Source organism: Bufo gargarizans, chromosome 8 (assembly GCF_014858855.1).
Source record: "Bufo gargarizans isolate SCDJY-AF-19 chromosome 8, ASM1485885v1, whole genome shotgun sequence".
NCBI lineage: Eukaryota > Metazoa > Chordata > Amphibia > Anura > Bufonidae > Bufo > Bufo gargarizans.
In genome coordinates, this window is record NC_058087.1 from 46,244,754 (window position 1) to 46,262,059 (window position 17,306).

General features: G+C 43.5%; 1 protein-coding gene across 2 annotated transcripts in view; it reads left to right on the forward strand.

The window, feature by feature from the left end:
* Nucleotides 1-14,652, forward strand: part of NUP35 (nucleoporin 35) — a 29,343-nt gene extending 14,691 nt beyond the window's left edge. The window contains exons 3-9 of one of the 2 annotated variants that reach the window (XM_044303873.1): nt 168-295; nt 2,629-2,689; nt 4,020-4,161; nt 4,463-4,532; nt 4,618-4,746; nt 8,773-8,925; nt 14,149-14,629. In XM_044303873.1, the coding sequence (XP_044159808.1) occupies nt 168-295; nt 2,629-2,689; nt 4,020-4,161; nt 4,463-4,532; nt 4,618-4,746; nt 8,773-8,925; nt 14,149-14,226 (761 nt within the window). In that variant the 3' untranslated portion in view covers nt 14,227-14,629. Of the gene's footprint in view, nt 1-167; nt 296-2,628; nt 2,690-4,019; nt 4,162-4,462; nt 4,533-4,617; nt 4,747-8,772; nt 8,926-14,148 lie in introns of both variants that reach the window. The other variant, XM_044303872.1, reaches the window with a different exon arrangement.
* The last annotated feature ends 2,654 nt before the right edge of the window (nt 14,653-17,306 follow it).

Below are 17,306 nucleotides of genomic sequence, written 5' to 3' on the forward strand. Positions count from 1 at the left end.
TTTTGTGGATTGTATGCGGACCCATTCATTTTAACAGGTCCACAAAAGATGCGGACAGCACATGCAGTTTGTGATGTATAGTGGCCAACCCTTTTAGAATAACACGTGAATCAGGCTTTACTCCGTTTAACACAATTTGGGTGGGGGGTGTCACTGTTTTCTTTTAGGGGGTTCTCCACCGCAGCCTGTGGTTCCAGCTCATAAAGATAAGAGTGGTGCACCTCCAGTTGCAAGTATTTATGATGACGTTCTAAGCCCCGGTCTTGGCTCTACACCTTTAAGTTCCAGAAAGCTGGTAAATAGATTTCCTTATTTATTTTTATTTTTTTAAAGGGATTTTCCTGTTTGCATTATGAGGATAGCTGTAATTTTATAATGTATTTCCTTCACCTTTTATTGCTCCTATCTTCTGTTCTGGCCTGTGGTCACATGGTCATGTCCACGCAGCTCGCTCTTATTTCCTGAGCTATGTCCATAGGTAGTGATAGGGGGAGTGTTTATGTGGGAGGAGATATAAACTAGCTGGGGGCTATGCTAGAGCTGTGGTACAGAATGGAGAAGTGCAACATGGGTTTGGTTGGATATAGCGACAGGAAGTGCTACCTATGGGGTGAAAACCAACCAGAGTGATATATTTACACTGTAAAGATGGTCAGGAGAGTCCAGATTGGGAAAAGCATCGGAGATTTACATGAGCTAAGAAACTACACAGGCATATTGCTTAAAAATCCTTAATGAAAAAGGAAATTCCACGGCACTTCCCAAAATAGATACGGGTTTATTTCACCAGATGCAACGTTTCGGTTCTCCCTCTGGAACCTTTTTCAAGCAGTGACTTCAGTCATGGTTCCAGAGGGAGAACTGCAACGTTGCATCTGGTGAAATAAACCCGTATCTGTTTTGGGAAGTGCCGTGGAATTTTTTATTCATTAACGGTTTGACAGGAGGATCACGGCCACAGCCGCTGGCACCGTTTTTTTTTTTTTTTTTTTTTTTTATTAATTCTTTATTTATAAGTTTCAAGAGTATGACAATGCTTGTAACATGTTAAATCACATATCACAAAATGGCACAGCCGAAACCAGTCCGGTATACAGACATGAGTAACATATTAATATTCTGACAATAGAATCTGAATATACATAGCATATGATAACCGTGACTGAACATAATAATATTGATCATGGCAGACAGAAAGAAAAACTACTCTCTAAAAGTGGCCAATCACGAAGTATTCTTATCAAGATACCAATAACAGCAATAAGACTGACAGAGGGAAAAGACACATCACAGAAGGGGGGGGGGACAAATCCAGTGAGAGAAGACTTAATAGGCGAGTTAAGCGCAAGGGACACTTCAGGTAAGCAAGGATTGATACTCTGTTGAATCTTGGAAGGTGAACCAAGGAGTCCAAGTCGTAACAAAAGTTTTGTTGTTGCACTTCAAGGATGCCGTTAGTTCCTCCATTCTCCAGGTCTCTTCCACTTTTTGAATCCACGTTTCAGTGGATGGTGGAACAGAGGATTTCCACTTCATCGGGACGCAAGTCCTAGCCGCAATGACCATATGACGCAAACAGGAGCGTCGGAGTAAGCTCATGGGCAAATCCGAGTGGAGCAGTAAGAAAAAACCTGGCGAATTTGGAATAGTGAAAGGGAAAACGGACGATAAAGCCCTGTGAATTGAGTCCCAGAAATGCCTGATTTTGTCACATTGCCAGAAAATATGGAGAAGCGAACCCTGAGACGATTCACAACGCCAGCACAGAGGGGACGCTGTCGGAAACATTCTTTGGAGACGGGTCGGAACATAGTACCACCTTGACAATATTTTGTAACTAGCCTCTTGATACTTACTGGCAATGGAAGACTTATGAGCTAATTGGAATATTTTAAGCCATTGGTCAGAGGAGATATCCAGTCGTAGATCCTGAGTCCACTTGTTTACGTAAGAAGGGTAGAAATCTTTGTCAGGTATTACCAGTGTTTTATATAGCTCTGCGAGAGAATGGCGATATACACCTGAACCTATGCATATTTTTTCAAAGGGAGTGAGGGCTCTATCAAAATCTGGGGAAGAGGGAATAGAGGAAAGGAAGTGATGCAGTTGCCTAGTTCTCCATGGACCGAGAGTACATGGCTCAGACTGCTCTAGTAGTTCGGCGTGAGTAAGCCAACGTCCTGCTATTCTAAAGAAAGGCGCACGACACCTCCCACTCCGTCTCCACTGCACAAATGGGCCTCCAGAAATACTCGCCGGGAAGTCCGGGTGTCCCAAAATTGGGAACATTGGGGATGGCACTGCTTTTTCTACTTTGTTCTACTATTGTTTGCAGTGCTGCCCAGCAGCTTTGACTCTTAAAAATCATAGTTAGCATGGAAAACCCCTTTAATGTCCATCAAACACTGCGTAGGTCACATACATATCTGATCGGGGTCTGAATCTTGGCATTTGGTCTGAATTGAGTGCCCTGTTTTTGGCTTCCGAAACTGCACCGGGAAACCTGAACACATGGCTGTACTTTAGGGGGTTGCATCCCTGTACTGGTGATTGCCATTAGAAATGCTCATTTCTGTATGCATCATGTTACCTTGTGATTTCCCGTTTTTGTTTCCATTTCTCATATAGGCCAACTTCTCTACAGCGCAGATGTCTCACACAGGGGTAACGCCATCTACACCATGTGCAGGTAAGTCTTGCCCAGCTCGGGACCGTTCCACCATAGATAATCCTTATTATCTTTGACCAGGGATGCCAAACCAGCTGTTGCAAAACTACAACTCCCACCATGCCCTGCTGTAGGCTGTCCAGGCATGCTGGGAGTTGTAGTTTTGCAACAGCAGGAGGGCTGCAGGTTGGGCATCCCTGTCTTAGACCAAAGAGAGAGGATAAATGTGAAGGGATTGCTGTTCACTTCTTCAATGTGGTCACTAGGTGTCCTCCTTGTAGTGTAAGTGGATTTCATGATTTGTAGGAAAATACCCGCCCTGCTCTATATAACAGGAAGCATAAGGTTTTCTCGTTTTAATGTCGTCTTTATTGCCTTAGGCTAGTTTCACACTAGCGTTCGTCGGTCCGCTCGTGAGCTCCGTTTGAAGGGGCTCACGAGCGGACCCGAACGCTTCTGTCCAGCCCTGATGCAGTCTGAATGGATGCGGATCCGCTCAGACTGCATCAGTCTGGCGGCGTTCAGCCTCCGCTCCGCTCAGCAGGCGGACACCTGAACGCTGCTTGCCGTGCGGATCCGTCCAGACTTACAATGTAAGTCAATGGGGACTGATCCGTTTGAAGATGCCACAATATGGCTCAATCTTCAAGCGGATCCGTCCCCCATTGACTTTCAATGTAAAAGTCTGGACGGATCCGCCCAGGCTAATTTCACACTTGGCTTTTTTTTTCCAATATAATGCAGACGGATCCGTTCTGAACGGAGCCTCCGTCTGCATTAATATGATCGGATCCGTTCAGAACGGATCCGATCGAACGCTAGTGTGAAAGTAGCCTTAGTTGGGACACATTCACACGTCAGTATTTTCAAATGGAGACTTCAGTTAAATTTAAATTTTGGTCCTTCTCCTAGTTTTTACTTTACATGCACATGACTGTATGTGTTCTGCGGTCCACAAAAAATACGGATGATGTCCGTGTGCATTCCGTATTTTGCGGAACGGAACAGCTGGCCCCTAATAGAACAGTCCTATCCTTGTCCGTAATGCGGACAAGACATGTTTTTATTTTTTATTTTTTTTGCTGAACGGACATACGGACACAGAATGCACACAAAGTAACTTCTTTTTTTGGGGCTGGGGGGGGGGGGGATCTATTCAAATAAATGGTTCCGCGTACGGGCCGCAAAAAAAACGGAACGGACGCGTAAAGAAATGCATGAGCCCTCAGATACATCCATGTGAAAGTGACCATATCCCACGCAGGGATGGGCAACCTGTGGCACTCCAGCTGTTGTGAAGTACTTTGTGTATACCAAATGTGTTAAACGTTGGCATTTTTCTTTTAAACAGCTGCAAATGTGTTTAGCCCTGCAACCTTTGTGCAATCCAGGAAGGGAACGCTATCTCCTGCCCAGCTAGATCCGTTTTACACACAAGGCGATGCTTTGACATCTGATGACCAACTAGATGATACCTGGGTTACAGTATTCGGGTAAGCGCTGACCCAGTTATTGTTTCTTATGTGAATGACTGACCGGTCTCCTTGGAATTTAGTTTATGGTTTTTACTTATGTTATCCTTTTTAGTATGGTTTATTTTTGTACGAATGTGTTTCGCCTCTGTTTGCCTATATTATTTTTTATTTTTTGTGTTTAGCACTACCCCTTAGTTTCAGCATGTGTTTAGGGATCTGTACAAATAGTTTGGCGGTATGCTGCCATGTCCGTCACATTGTGTTGGGCATATAACCTTTTTACTATTGAAACTAATGCCGGCACCATCTGTGTTTTTAGGTTTCCTCAAGCCTCGGCCTCTTACATTTTGCTGCAGTTTGCTCAGTATGGGAATATAGTGAAACATGTGGTAAGGAGCATTTTCAACGGTATAACAGCGGTTCGGTGAACTCTCCAAATTCCGTCGCTTTTAACTCTTTTTATTACATTTACAGATGTCAAATGCAGGGAACTGGATGCACATACAGTACCAGTCAAAGCTGCAGGCGAGGAAAGCGTTAAGTAAAGACGGCAAGGTTTTTGGAGATTGCATTATGATTGGTGTGAAGCCTTGTATTGATAAGGTGAGTGATGGAGGGTAACGAATACCAGGCTTGCATGGGTTACGGAAGCAGCTGCCATGTTTGTCACATTGATGGTTTCTGCTTATTGGAGTATAATGTGAAACAAGTTTATTGTTCCTGAAATGCAGTAAAAACTCAAACAATCTTATTTACTCAGGTTTCCTTATTAAAATAGTTTTATTTAAGAGTTTTCTGAGACTTTTATATACTGGTGAGCTGTCCTCTGGATAGGTGATCAGTATCGGTTAGGTGGGGGTCCGTCACCCAGGACCCCTGCCGATCAGCTGTTTGAGAAGGCAGCAGTGCTCAGAGTAGCGCTACAGCCTTCTCTCAGCTCACCAAGCACAGCGCGGTACATTGTATAGCGGCTGTGCTTGGTATCTCCGCTCAGCCCCAAAGATACTAGGTTTTCATCTCTGCAGAGCCACTCCAAGGGTACGTCCATACGTAGCGTTATTGCTGGGGGAAATGTGTGGCTGCATATCGGCACAAGATTGCTGCAGATTCGCTTGTAGAATTCAGCTGTTGAAATTAGCCAAGACTTCTTGTTCCAGGAGATCACTGTAGCCCATGATTCTCTGCAGCAGTCACATGGAACGAGGTGGCATTGCAGTAGACTAGATTGTACAGTACAGAGAGTACCACTGTTTATTTTTTTGTATTTTTTTTTTATATTTTTTTTTCTGCCAGTTTAAACCAGATGGCAACACACATCCTTTAGATTTTATTTTCTGATTGTAGATTTGTAGATTTATTTATTCTATTTCCAGAGCATGATTATGAGGGCGGCCTTCTTGCCTCAGCCGTTCTTAGAAAGCATTAAAAAAAAAATTGCTTTACGGCAGCCCCAGGGCCATGGGCCATGGACACTATCCAAGAGGGGACCTCATTGACTTCTATGGGAGCGTCTTCTAGGCATGTTCTGTGACCTGTGCACAGGTCATTGTACAAGGAAAGAACAGATAAGCTTTGACAATCCCCTATTATGAATGGTGGATCCTGTCTTATCTATAAACAGAGGTGATATATTTATAGGCAGGATTAGAATGACAGATATTATCTGTATAGACCAGGGATGCCCAACATGCAGCCCTCCAGCTGTTGCAAAACTACAACCCCCAGCATGCCTGGACAGCCTACAGCTATTAGGGCATGCTAGGAGTTGTAGTTTTGCAACAGCTGGAGGGCCGCAGGTTGAGCATCCCTGGTATAGACCAAGAAGTGGCGCCTATTAGGTTTAGTGGCCAGTATGAAAAACTGCAGGATTCCATGGTTTTTGCTTTAAATATAGTGACATGGAAAATAAAAAATTAACATAAATTCTATATAAGTAAGATAAACATGATTTAAACAATAGGTCATTTTCTGTTGACACATTCCCTTTAAAAATGCTTTTCTGGCTAAACCCTCCACCACAATCACCCCTGACCTTGTTGGATTTGCTGAGAGAAGCGTATTTATCCGCTCCCTGCTGATGTGTTCCAGCTCCTTCGTTCTCTGCGTTCCCCACTTTTCGTCATCTTCTAGATTGGACGACAGACTTCCAGGATAGCGGCTTTGTCCAGTACATTATTATAATGTTCAGTTTCCTCTGCTGCCGACTGTATGTGCAGCGAATGGTTAAGTGTTTTTATTCACTCTTCTGTATGTGATCCGTTCTCACAGCACTGGACTATATGAAGCCGGAGCTGCCAGCTCCTCTTTCCCACAGCTCTCACATTTACCGTACGTTGTGCCGAAGCATGAGAGCCTTGTATGAGAGGAGCTGCCAGTGCTGCAAGGTAACAGATCACATACAGGAGAGTGATTTACTATCCCAGCCTTTCCTGTCCATGAAGTCATGTGACCGCAAAGTAATTTACTTGCAGAAGAGTCTATCAGATTTTCTTTAGCTCTTACAGTTCTGGTGCATTGCAGCAGGAGCCATGAGAAACCCATGGGCAAGAGCAGCAAGCAGTAGAATGATCTGCTTTAAGAATCCTCATCTGGAAGGAAAATCCACAGCAATTCCAGTATGCGTGAATGAGCCCTAAAGTGATGTCCCAGACACTAATAGCCATAGAAGTGATACATTTTAGATTGTTGGAGGTATCGCTGCTTTGACTCGACCAGTTACTAGATAGTCTACTAGGGGTTTTATAGAGAAGATGCCAAGCATTCACACTCCTACGGACCTCTGTGTAGGTACATGAACAGCTGATAGAGTGCTCTAGATTTTTCCTAATTTGCACACAGCATTTGCCTTGTGGCAGGTTATGTGACCGCTGAGCCCAATCACAGGCTGCAGTGGTTACCTGCACCTCTTGCATCAAGACAACTGCAGTTCAGTTCCTATTCACTTCAATGGGAGCACTGGAGGCAGAGCTTCACTGTATGGTGCACTGTGCATCGAACTGCAGTGATTACTGACTCCAGCAGTGATTACCCCATGTACATTTCATTGTGTAACCAACACTTCATTGTGGCACCCCCAGAAATAACTGGTTACACAGCCATTGGTTAATCCCTGCCGGCAGTGGAATAGACATATTGCTGCTGATAGGACACGGTAGGGATCCAGTAGCAGCATCAGAGTGTTCCTCATGATCATAGATGCTGATTTCTCATTCAGACAGGTCTGGGTCAAATGCTGTCTAAGAATGGCCATAGCAGGCTGAAGGAAGAAACGGCAGAGACCCTGGTGCCCAGCCATCTTGTAATGGAAGTCATTCATGCAGGATGAGGCTGTATTTGCGATTATAGTGCAGCAGACGCTGATATACCAGCAGCTTTGAATAGAAACGGATAGAGTTAGCAAACCAGAGGGGTGTGAGAAGCTGAGCCATGACAAACAGTATCCATGAACGTGCCTGTGGATATGCACTTAGCACAGTGCACAATAGATCGCACTGCAGGGATTGTTACAAACTGTCAACCAACATTCTAACAGTGTGAGAGGTTAGGCTGATTTAAAGTGTCTAATTTGGGAAAATCTTTGGCTTATAGCAGGGATGCTCAACCTGCGGCCCTCCAGCTGTGGTAAAACTACAACTCCCACCATGCCCTTCTGTAGGCTGTCCGGGAATGAAGGGAGTTGTAGTTTTGCAACAGCTGGAGGGCCGCGGGTTGAGCATGCCTGGCTTATAGCAACAGATCAACATTTTTGATTGGGGTCCTAGTTCAGAGAACCCCGCTGATCACTAGTATGAGGAGTGAACCGCTTGCCGATCATGCTTTTTCTGCATGCTGCAGGAGATTGAAGCAAGGCGGACTTGATAGAAAGTCTCGGGTCTGTCTCCTGCAGCAAGAAGAGAAATTGCGATATGTAAGCGCTTCTCTTTACTTGCTCTTTATGGATTAAAACTTTTGATCTGTTGCTATGACATATCAAAAGTTTTCCCAAAGTACAGGGACACTTTAAAGGGAATCTGTCACCAGCGACCTCCCTATCCAACTGTGGGCATAGACACACAGATGTAGTTCACCTAATTTAAAATGCTGCTTTCTTTTGTTCATCTTTGGGCTCCATTCCAGAGTTATTTTTCTTAATATGCAAATTAACATTTTGGTGACCAGAGGGTGTCACCATTGCTCTTGTTGCACCCAAGCGCCTCTCCTTTCTGTGGCCAGCCGCTCCCTCCCTGTGTTGATTCAGTGGCAAAGCTGCCAGGGAGGGACTGGCCACCACAAGGAGTGGAGCTTGGGTGCATCAAGAGTAAAGGTGATGTCCTCATTGCACCAAAGGCTGCATATTAAGAAAAATGATCCTAACTCTGGATCAACAAAGAGAACCAGCATTTTAAACAGGTGAACCACAGCTGCATCTATGCAAACATTTAAATAGGGAAGTCGCTGGTGACAGATTCCCTGTAAGCTAAAGAGGCACCATTCCTTTATTATAGAAGGATGTAATGGTCTACATAAAGAAGTATTACAGAAGTTCTGGAGTCATATAGTACATGAAGGAGTTGGGCAATCTGTAGTTCTAGTTGTTGGCAGAAGTCCTTTTAGCCTCCTAATTGATTTTGCATTTATTAATCTTTGTAGAGTATAATGGACAGTGGTGAGAAGACCTTGGTCTCTTCGGTCTTCACATCGCCAGTTACAGCTCTCGGCACCCCCACTCAGCAGATGGGTACACCAAGATCAGGAATGAGACCTCTTTCTGCAGCATACAGAGTTCCAGCAAATGACTACCAGGTACTTTGTGTCTGCTGCCCCCAGTGGCAAATTTTATATTTGTATGTCAATGACGTTCCGGTACTGTCAGGTATGTCTTTGTTGTCTTCATCCATGCACAGTCACAAAATCAAGGTCTGGAAACCACCCTCCTGCGCTCAGGTGTCTGTTTGCAGACTGACAGACAAGACTCCTTATTGTCTTTGGTGTGGAACATAATTGTTGCAGTGAATAATTGATTTAGGGAATGTTTCAAAGCCCTTATTGATAGTATATTTTTTTTTGCCATTATCTGTATGAATAAATCTTCCACTGCTTTAGCATATGTTCACACAACAGCCATATGTTTAAAGGGAACCTGTCATGTGGATATTTGATTATTATTTGATGTCAGTGAGTCCAGAGTATTTTTAATTCAGAGCTATAGCCACTCCCCTGACTACCTGCTGCTGATTCATATGGAAAATAACTGTCAATCAGCAGCAGGTAGGCGGGGAGAGTCAGGAGTTCATGAATATTCAGGACTCATCATTATCAGCTGGAACTTTTCAATACAAGATGTTGGCAGATTGACTGGGTCAATTAAAGAAAGTGACCCAGCATTTTGCTAAAAGAATCAGTCACTTATTTATGTTGCCCTTAGTTAGGACACCATAAAACTGGTGACAGGTTCCCTTTAAGGGCTCATGCACAAGGCCGTAGTTTTGGTCTACAAAAAAATAGAACATGACCTATTGGATAATAATGGGAGGTGCTCTAAATATATATCTCTAATATATTAAATGAAGATAAAAAAATAAAAAAAAAAACACAAAAACAAATGACAGTACTGTTCCAGTTATTTTATTGTTATAAATGTATACTCTAGAATGGTCGGCTCACAAGTAATCCATATAGTATTTATCACTAACACTAGATTCACACAAACACAAAAAATCAATACGTATATATTGTGGTGGCCAGTCCCTCCTCTCATATACTATAAGTTGCAGAGCTCACGCAACCTACAATGCATATGCTGTAACCAATACAGGTCCTTCTCGAAAAATTAGCATATTGTGATAAAGTTCATTATTTTCTGTAATGTACTGATAAACATTAGACTTTCATATATTTTAGATTCATTACACACCAACTGAAGTAGTTCAAGCCTTTTATTGTTTTAATATTGATCATTTTGGCATACAGCTCATGAAAACCCAAATTTCCTATCTCAAAAAATTAGCATATTTCATCCGACCAATAAAAGAAAAGTGTTTTTAATACAAAAAAAGTCAACCTTCAAATAATTATGTTCAGTTATGCACTCAATACTTGGTCGGGAATCCTTTAGCAGAAATTACTGCTTCAATGTGGCGTGGCATGGAGGCAATCAGCCTGTGGCACTGCTGAGGTGTTATGGAGGCCCAGGATGCTTCGATAGCGGCCTTAAGCTCATCCAGAGTGTTGGGTCTTGCGTCTCTCAACTTTCTCTTCCCAATATCCCACAGATTCTCTATGGGGTTCAGGTCAGGAGAGTTGGCAGGCCAATTGAGCACAGTAATACCATGGTCAGTAAACCATTTACCAGTGGTTTTGGCACTGTGAGCAGGTGCCAGGTCGTGCTGAAAAATGAAATCTTCATCTCCATAAAGCTTTTCAGCAGATGGAAGCATGAAGTGCTCCAAAATCTCCTGACAGCTAGCTGCATTGACCCTGCCCTTGATAAAACACAGTGGACCAACACCAGCAGCTGACATGGAACCCCAGACCATCATTGACTGTGGGTACTTGACACTGGACTTCAGGCATTTTGGCATTTCCCTCTTCCCAGTCTTCCTCCAGACTCTGGCACCTTGATTTCCGAATGACATGCAAAATTAGCTTTCATCCGAAAAAAGTACTTTGGACCACTGAGCAACAGTCCAGTGCCGCTGTTTCTGGTTCAAAAGTGTCTTGACCTGGGGAATGTGGCACCTGTAGCCCATTTCCTGCACACGCCTGTACACGGTGGCTCTGGATGTTTCTTCTCCAGACTCAGTCCACTGCTTCCGCAGGTCCCCCAAGGTCTGGAATCGGTCCTTCTCCACAATCTTCCTCAGGGTCCGGTCACCTCTTCTCGTTGTGCAGCGTTTTCTGCCACACTTTTTCCTTCCCACAGACTTCCCACTGAGGTGCCTTGATACAGCACTCTGGGAACAGCCTATTCATTCAGAAATTTCTTTCTATGTCTTACCCTCTTGCTTGAGGGTGTCAATGATGGCCTTCTGGACAGCAGTCAGGTCGGCAGTCTTACCCATGATTGCGGTTTTGAGTAATGAACCAGGCTGGGAGTTTTTAAAAGCCTCAGGAATCTTTTGCAGGTGTTTAGAGTTAATTAGTTGATTCAGATGATTAGGTTAATAGCTCGTTTAGAGAACCTTTTCATGATATGCTAATTTTTTGAGATAGGAATTTTGGGTTTTCATGAGCTGTATGCCAAAATCATCAATATTAAAACAATAAAAGGCTTGAACTACTTCAGTTGGTGTGTAATGAATCTAAAATATATGAAAGTCTAATGTTTATCAGTACATTACAGAAAATAATGAACTTTATCACAATATGCTAATTTTTTGAAAAGGACCTGTATATGCTGCGATTTTTCCCATATCCCGCTCCTGATTTATTAGGTCAAGAAGTATTTAATCTTGGGTTAAATTATAGAGCGCACTTGTGGTATGTTCATACAGTGTCCTGCGCTAGTGCACTTTTTACCGAACTCCAGTGCAATTATGTATAGAGCAATGCACACAAAACCCTAAGGATGGGCTTCTGTAAGGCTGGGTTCACACGGGCATTGCAGGTGCATTGCGGCAACATGCACCAATCCCCCCCCCCCAGAGAATGCAAAGTGTTTTAATGCAGATTTTTGTCACGCATGTTTGGGATCCAGACTTATTCACAGAAGTTCGGGTTTGGCTTCAGTATTCTGTAAATTTTATTATTTTCCCTTATAACATGGTCTTTAATACAGAATTCTTAGTAGAAGGTCAATTGAGGGTTAAAAGGACCTATGGTGATATCACTGAGCTCATCACATGGTCCATCACCATGGTCATGTGATGAGCACAGTGATGTCACCACAGGTCCTGAGAAAGAGCAGGAGACCGGCAGCTACACTATCTATTGGAGGAGGCGAGTTGATTTTTTTTATTTATTTTTTACCCTCAATTGACCTACTAAGCATTCAGTATTAAAGAATGTTATTTTCTCTTACAACCATGTTATAAGGGAAAATAATACAGTGAATAGACTTTCATCCTAGCAACCATGCGTGAAAATCGCACCACATCCGCACTTGCTTGCGGATGCTTATGATTCTAACGCAGCCCCATTCACTTCTATGGGGCCTGCGTTGCGTGAAAAATGCACAACATAGAGCATGCGTGAAAATCGCCGCTCATGTGCACAGCCCCATAGAAAGGAATGGGTCCGGATTCAGTGCGGGTGCAATGCGTTCACCTCATGCATTGCACCTGCGCGGTAAACTCGCCCGTGTGAAAGAGGCCTAAGGTGTCCTGCGCTTATTAACAAAGCTCCGGTATAGCTGTGTGTGAGACGGTACACATAAAACCCTACGAATGGGCTTAGTCTTCTTATTGCACATTCTCACAGAACGTTATGCGCTACTGCGCCTCTTACCGATCTCCAGTGTGGCTGCGTGTGAGATAATGCATACTTTGCTCCGGAGGTTCTGTTGTATGCTGGCTGTTCACCAACCTCCCGGATCTCCAGGCAGTCTCCGTGTTCGTGCCGACACTTTGCGCATGCGTATCATAAGTATCCAAACGCCAAGTTGTAACTTTTGTATCGCTCTTAAAGCAGGAATAGACTTCTCAGGGAATCGCAGCTTTATTGTTCAGTATGATGTTGCCAGACGCGTTTCGAAACCTCTGTGGTTTCTTCCTCAATGGCAAAAAATATATTATAAGTGAGGGACATATCGCTCCTTAAATAGGGCTAATGACATTACTAAAACCTGGACCGGACCGTGACTTAGACCTCAATACAAACATTACTAGGTGTTCACATTATTCATTCCTACACTTGCGATCATTGCAGTGACTTTTACTAGATCATGTGTCCGATACATTATCTGCACCTTACACATCTGAAGATAACATACAAAATTGAAATAGATATCGCGTATACATTTTTTTTTTTTTTTTTTAAATAGACTGAATATAAAATCCACAAAGGAAGAAAAGGCGCATTATTCCATTACTAGTGATGACATAGGACTGGTTAATTGTATACATGTCCTAGTCTGGTTTTACAGACTAGGATAGGACATTTCTGCAGGATAAAAAATAAAATAAAAATGGTGGCATGATTTCGACCAGTATCCTTGTTTTGTGGATGGCAAAACATGGATACAGTTGTGTGCAGGAACCCTAATTGTTGTAATAGAAAGATGGATAAGTCCCAGTCACCCCATGGACTTTGGGGTATTGTTGTTTTTTGTTTTTTATTTATTTTATTTTATTCTTTCCCATGAAATTATTCTGACTTATCTTTCGTTAACACTCTGTTCTGCAGTTGCTCTGTTACTCCTCGTTAGTTTGGCATCTGCCTTTGCATTCTTTCACACTGTCCAGAAAGGGCTTCCATTGTTTGACTCTATTAAGGAGTCACCCTCCAGTTGTTGTCAGTATACTTATACATTTCCAGGAGGAATAACAGAGCGAAAGAACGGTGTGGAGTTCTAAGAAAAATGAATCAGAACTGTTATTTCAAGGGGCATACAGTTGTTTACCTAACAGACATGTCAGGAAAATGGACAGGTCCTCTTTAAATGACGAAAGTCAGACAGCCTGTAGTCTCCACTAGGGGGAGCCTTCTTCATAAGGTTTATGCATCTATCTGAATACTAAAGCCATAAGCAGGGGGCTACTAAATTGTACCGTTTAACTCTGTGTATGCAGAGGATTTGCAGCTCTGTCCGCAATTCTTTATCAAGAAACTGATATTACAGAATGTTGGACCTAATAATGACCTGTGATAAAAGGAGGACTTTCAATTTAAAGGCAAATTTCCATATGAGCTGTCTCATATGGACATCATAAAACGGAGGACTTCAGTCACGCTGTCCTCTTGCTCCCAAGCCACAACAAGGAAAAGCCTATCGCAATGATTTCATTAGTGTGTGGTTTATTAGAACATTTCCAATCTTCTGGACTCTTGTCTAATTTTGTCTTTTTTTATTTTATTCCTTTCTTAAAGGTTTTGTCAGACAAGCAGACGCCTAAAAAGGATGAAAGCCTTGTATCAAAAGCTATGGAATTTGTGTTTGGATGGTAGTAGGAAACTGTGAGACTTCTCAAACTCACTGCCACATTTCTTGGTTAGTTGTATAACCGCTCTTGGCAGTTCAGTGGAGACATGAACACACCAAACTCGTCTTTTATGTACAGATATTTCTCATTCTTTTCTATCTGCGGTGTATGACTGTATTATGATGCTGCTTGGACTTGAACCAGTTAACGAATGTAATTTTTCATCTGAGACTGGAAACCCTTCAGTACCATTGGAAACCAATTACTACAGTGAGGGTAGTACTCGCTGCCATACCGATCATTAATGCACTACTCCCCAATGCAAGTGTGTTTGTGAACTTTCTTTTATGTCCTAATTGATTGTAAACATTTTCTGAAATTTAGCAAAAATGTCAGTCTGTTGCTTGAACACATTTTACAATTTTTATTATTTTCTAATAAATGTACAAAATGTATTTGTCGTTCAGTCTATGAAAGCACTAAATGTTGGGAGATGGATAGCGGAAGTATTCTAGTTAAATTTGTTAGGGTGCTGACACTACGGTTTTGTGTGTGCATTGATAATTGCTGCGTGTGTGTGTTTTTGTTTGTTTTTTTGTTTGCTTGTTTTTTGGATTTGTTGCAGATTTGTTTGTAGATAATACCTTGCAGATATCTGACTGGGGTCATTTCTGCAGCAAGCAAATAGATTTCTGTAAATCCCCAAAGCACGGCATGGGCAGCAAACATTCGTGTGCATGAGCCCCTAACTCTTGTGCCATTCCTCTATTATTATTATTATGAATAAATGTACAACTAGGTGTTACCAGTTTGGGGGGGGGGGTGGGGGGGCTGTCCCTGTGCAGGACTGGTTGGACAGTCTCAGACTGGACAGAGACGCCCTTAACTGGTGAACACCCAGCTGTACATTTATTCCTATGAATAATAAAGGGATAGCTAAACTAGAGTTGTATGAAAAGATGCTCCAGAGTTGATATTGCATGTAGAATACAATTATTTACCAAGGCATGCCTGCAGTTGTGACAGGTCCACTTTAAAACGTATACCCATCTCGACTTTTATTGCGCATTCACAGGATCTGTCATAATAGTCTGAGAGGTGCAGGTCCCACCTGGGTGGTGTTGGTCTAATATGCTTTATCAGCATCATATATGTATGCTGCCAATAAGCATCTACCACAGTCTCATTAATTTTCCTGTTCTCGATCAGAGAAATGTGGCTTTTGCAATCTGAAATGTGGCTGGATTGTAGTGCCCATTTTTCAGCAGCAGTACCTGGACCACATGTAAATCAACTGATTCAACCTGACACCACACTATAAGCTCTCATAGGAATCTGTGTTTGATTCTGCTGCAGTGCAGATATTGTATTTGTCTAGGGCTGCAGCTAACGATTATTTGAATAATCGATTAGTTGCCGATTAATTTCTACGATTAATCGGGAAAAACGACAAAATTACAAAACAGAGAGGTTTATATGATCTTACTTGAAAAATTATGTTCAAAGGCCATATTAAAACAAATTGTGGACGACACCATTATGGGGGATCTGTGGACGACACCATTATGGGGGATCTGTGGACGACACCATTATGGGGGATCTGTGGACGACACCATTATGGGGGATCTGTGGACGACACCATTATGGGGGATCTGTGGACGACACCATTATGGGGGATCTGTGGACGACGCAGTTATGGGGGATCTGTGGGCGGCGCAGTTATGGAGAGGGATATCTGTGGGCGGCGCAGTTATGGAGAGGGATATCTGTGGGCGGCGTAGTTATGGAGAGGGATATCTGTGGGCGGCGTAGTTATGGAGAGGGATATCTGTGGGCGGCGTAGTTATGGAGAGGGATATCTGTGGGCGGCGTAGTTATGGAGAGGGATATATGTGCACAGATCCCTTTCCTCATAACAGTGCACAGACCCCCCTTCCCATAGCAGTGCCATACACAGACCCCCCTCCCCATAGCAGTGCCATAGACCCCCCTTCCCCCTAACAGCCCCGGCCCCGATGCTTGCATCTTTATTTTACCTTTTTACAATGACGCTCCCGCTCCTGTAACAGCCAGGCAGAGTGGACGGCGGCGTAACGTCACTCAATCATGTGATGCGCCTGCTCCGCCCACTTCATGAATGAAGGAGGCGGAGCAGGCGTGTCACGTGAGTGACGTTACGCCGCCGTCCGCTCTGCCTGGCTGTTACAGGAGCGGGAGCGTCATTGTAAAAAGGTAAAATAAAGATGCAGCGACCGCCCGCCCGAATAGCAACGAATCGGCGATTATTCGATAACTGGATTCGTCGACAACGAATCCAGTTATCGAATATAATCGATTACATCGATTAATCGTTGCAGCCCTATATTTGTCCCCACCCCCAAAAAGAATGGTGCCTCGAGTCTGAAGGCACAGGCCGACTGAGCAGGCAACTATCAGGAAGGGACTATTCGTTCCCAATAACTGCCTGCTTATCAGTGGAGGAAGAGATGCATTTATATGCAGCAATCTGCACGGAATGGGGACCAGCAATGGCTCCATCGGGTGCTCTGCAGTACCTTTACACGGGCACAGTATCTGGAATGACCATTCGTTCCTGATAATTGACCCAACAATTGTGCGGTGTAAATGCCATGAATAACGTAAAAAATTACAATCAGACATCGTACAGTACATGACCATCTCTTTCTAAGGTCTCTTGCACACGGACGTTGAGCTTCGATTTCCGTGCATTGGGGACCGCAATTTGCGGTCCCCAATGCATGGGCAACGTCAGTGCGGTGGCCAGGACAGCTTGAGACCCATTCAACTTGATGTTGATCGAGACCCATTCAACTTGATGTTCTATTTTTTTTTTTTTGCGGTGAGGAGGCGCAGACAAACGCCGTAGTAGTGGGGTTCCGATCTGTGCTTCCGTTCCGCATCTCTGTGATTGCGGACCTATTTAATTGAATGGGTTCCGCATCCGTGATGCGGAGTGCACGCGGACCGGTGCCTGTGTATTGCGCACACAACGTTCGTGTGCAAGAAGCCTAACAAAACTTGAACCAGCCCTGTACCTCACATGGATCCGGAGATCTCCACATTCATTGCTCCAGTTGCTCTGCT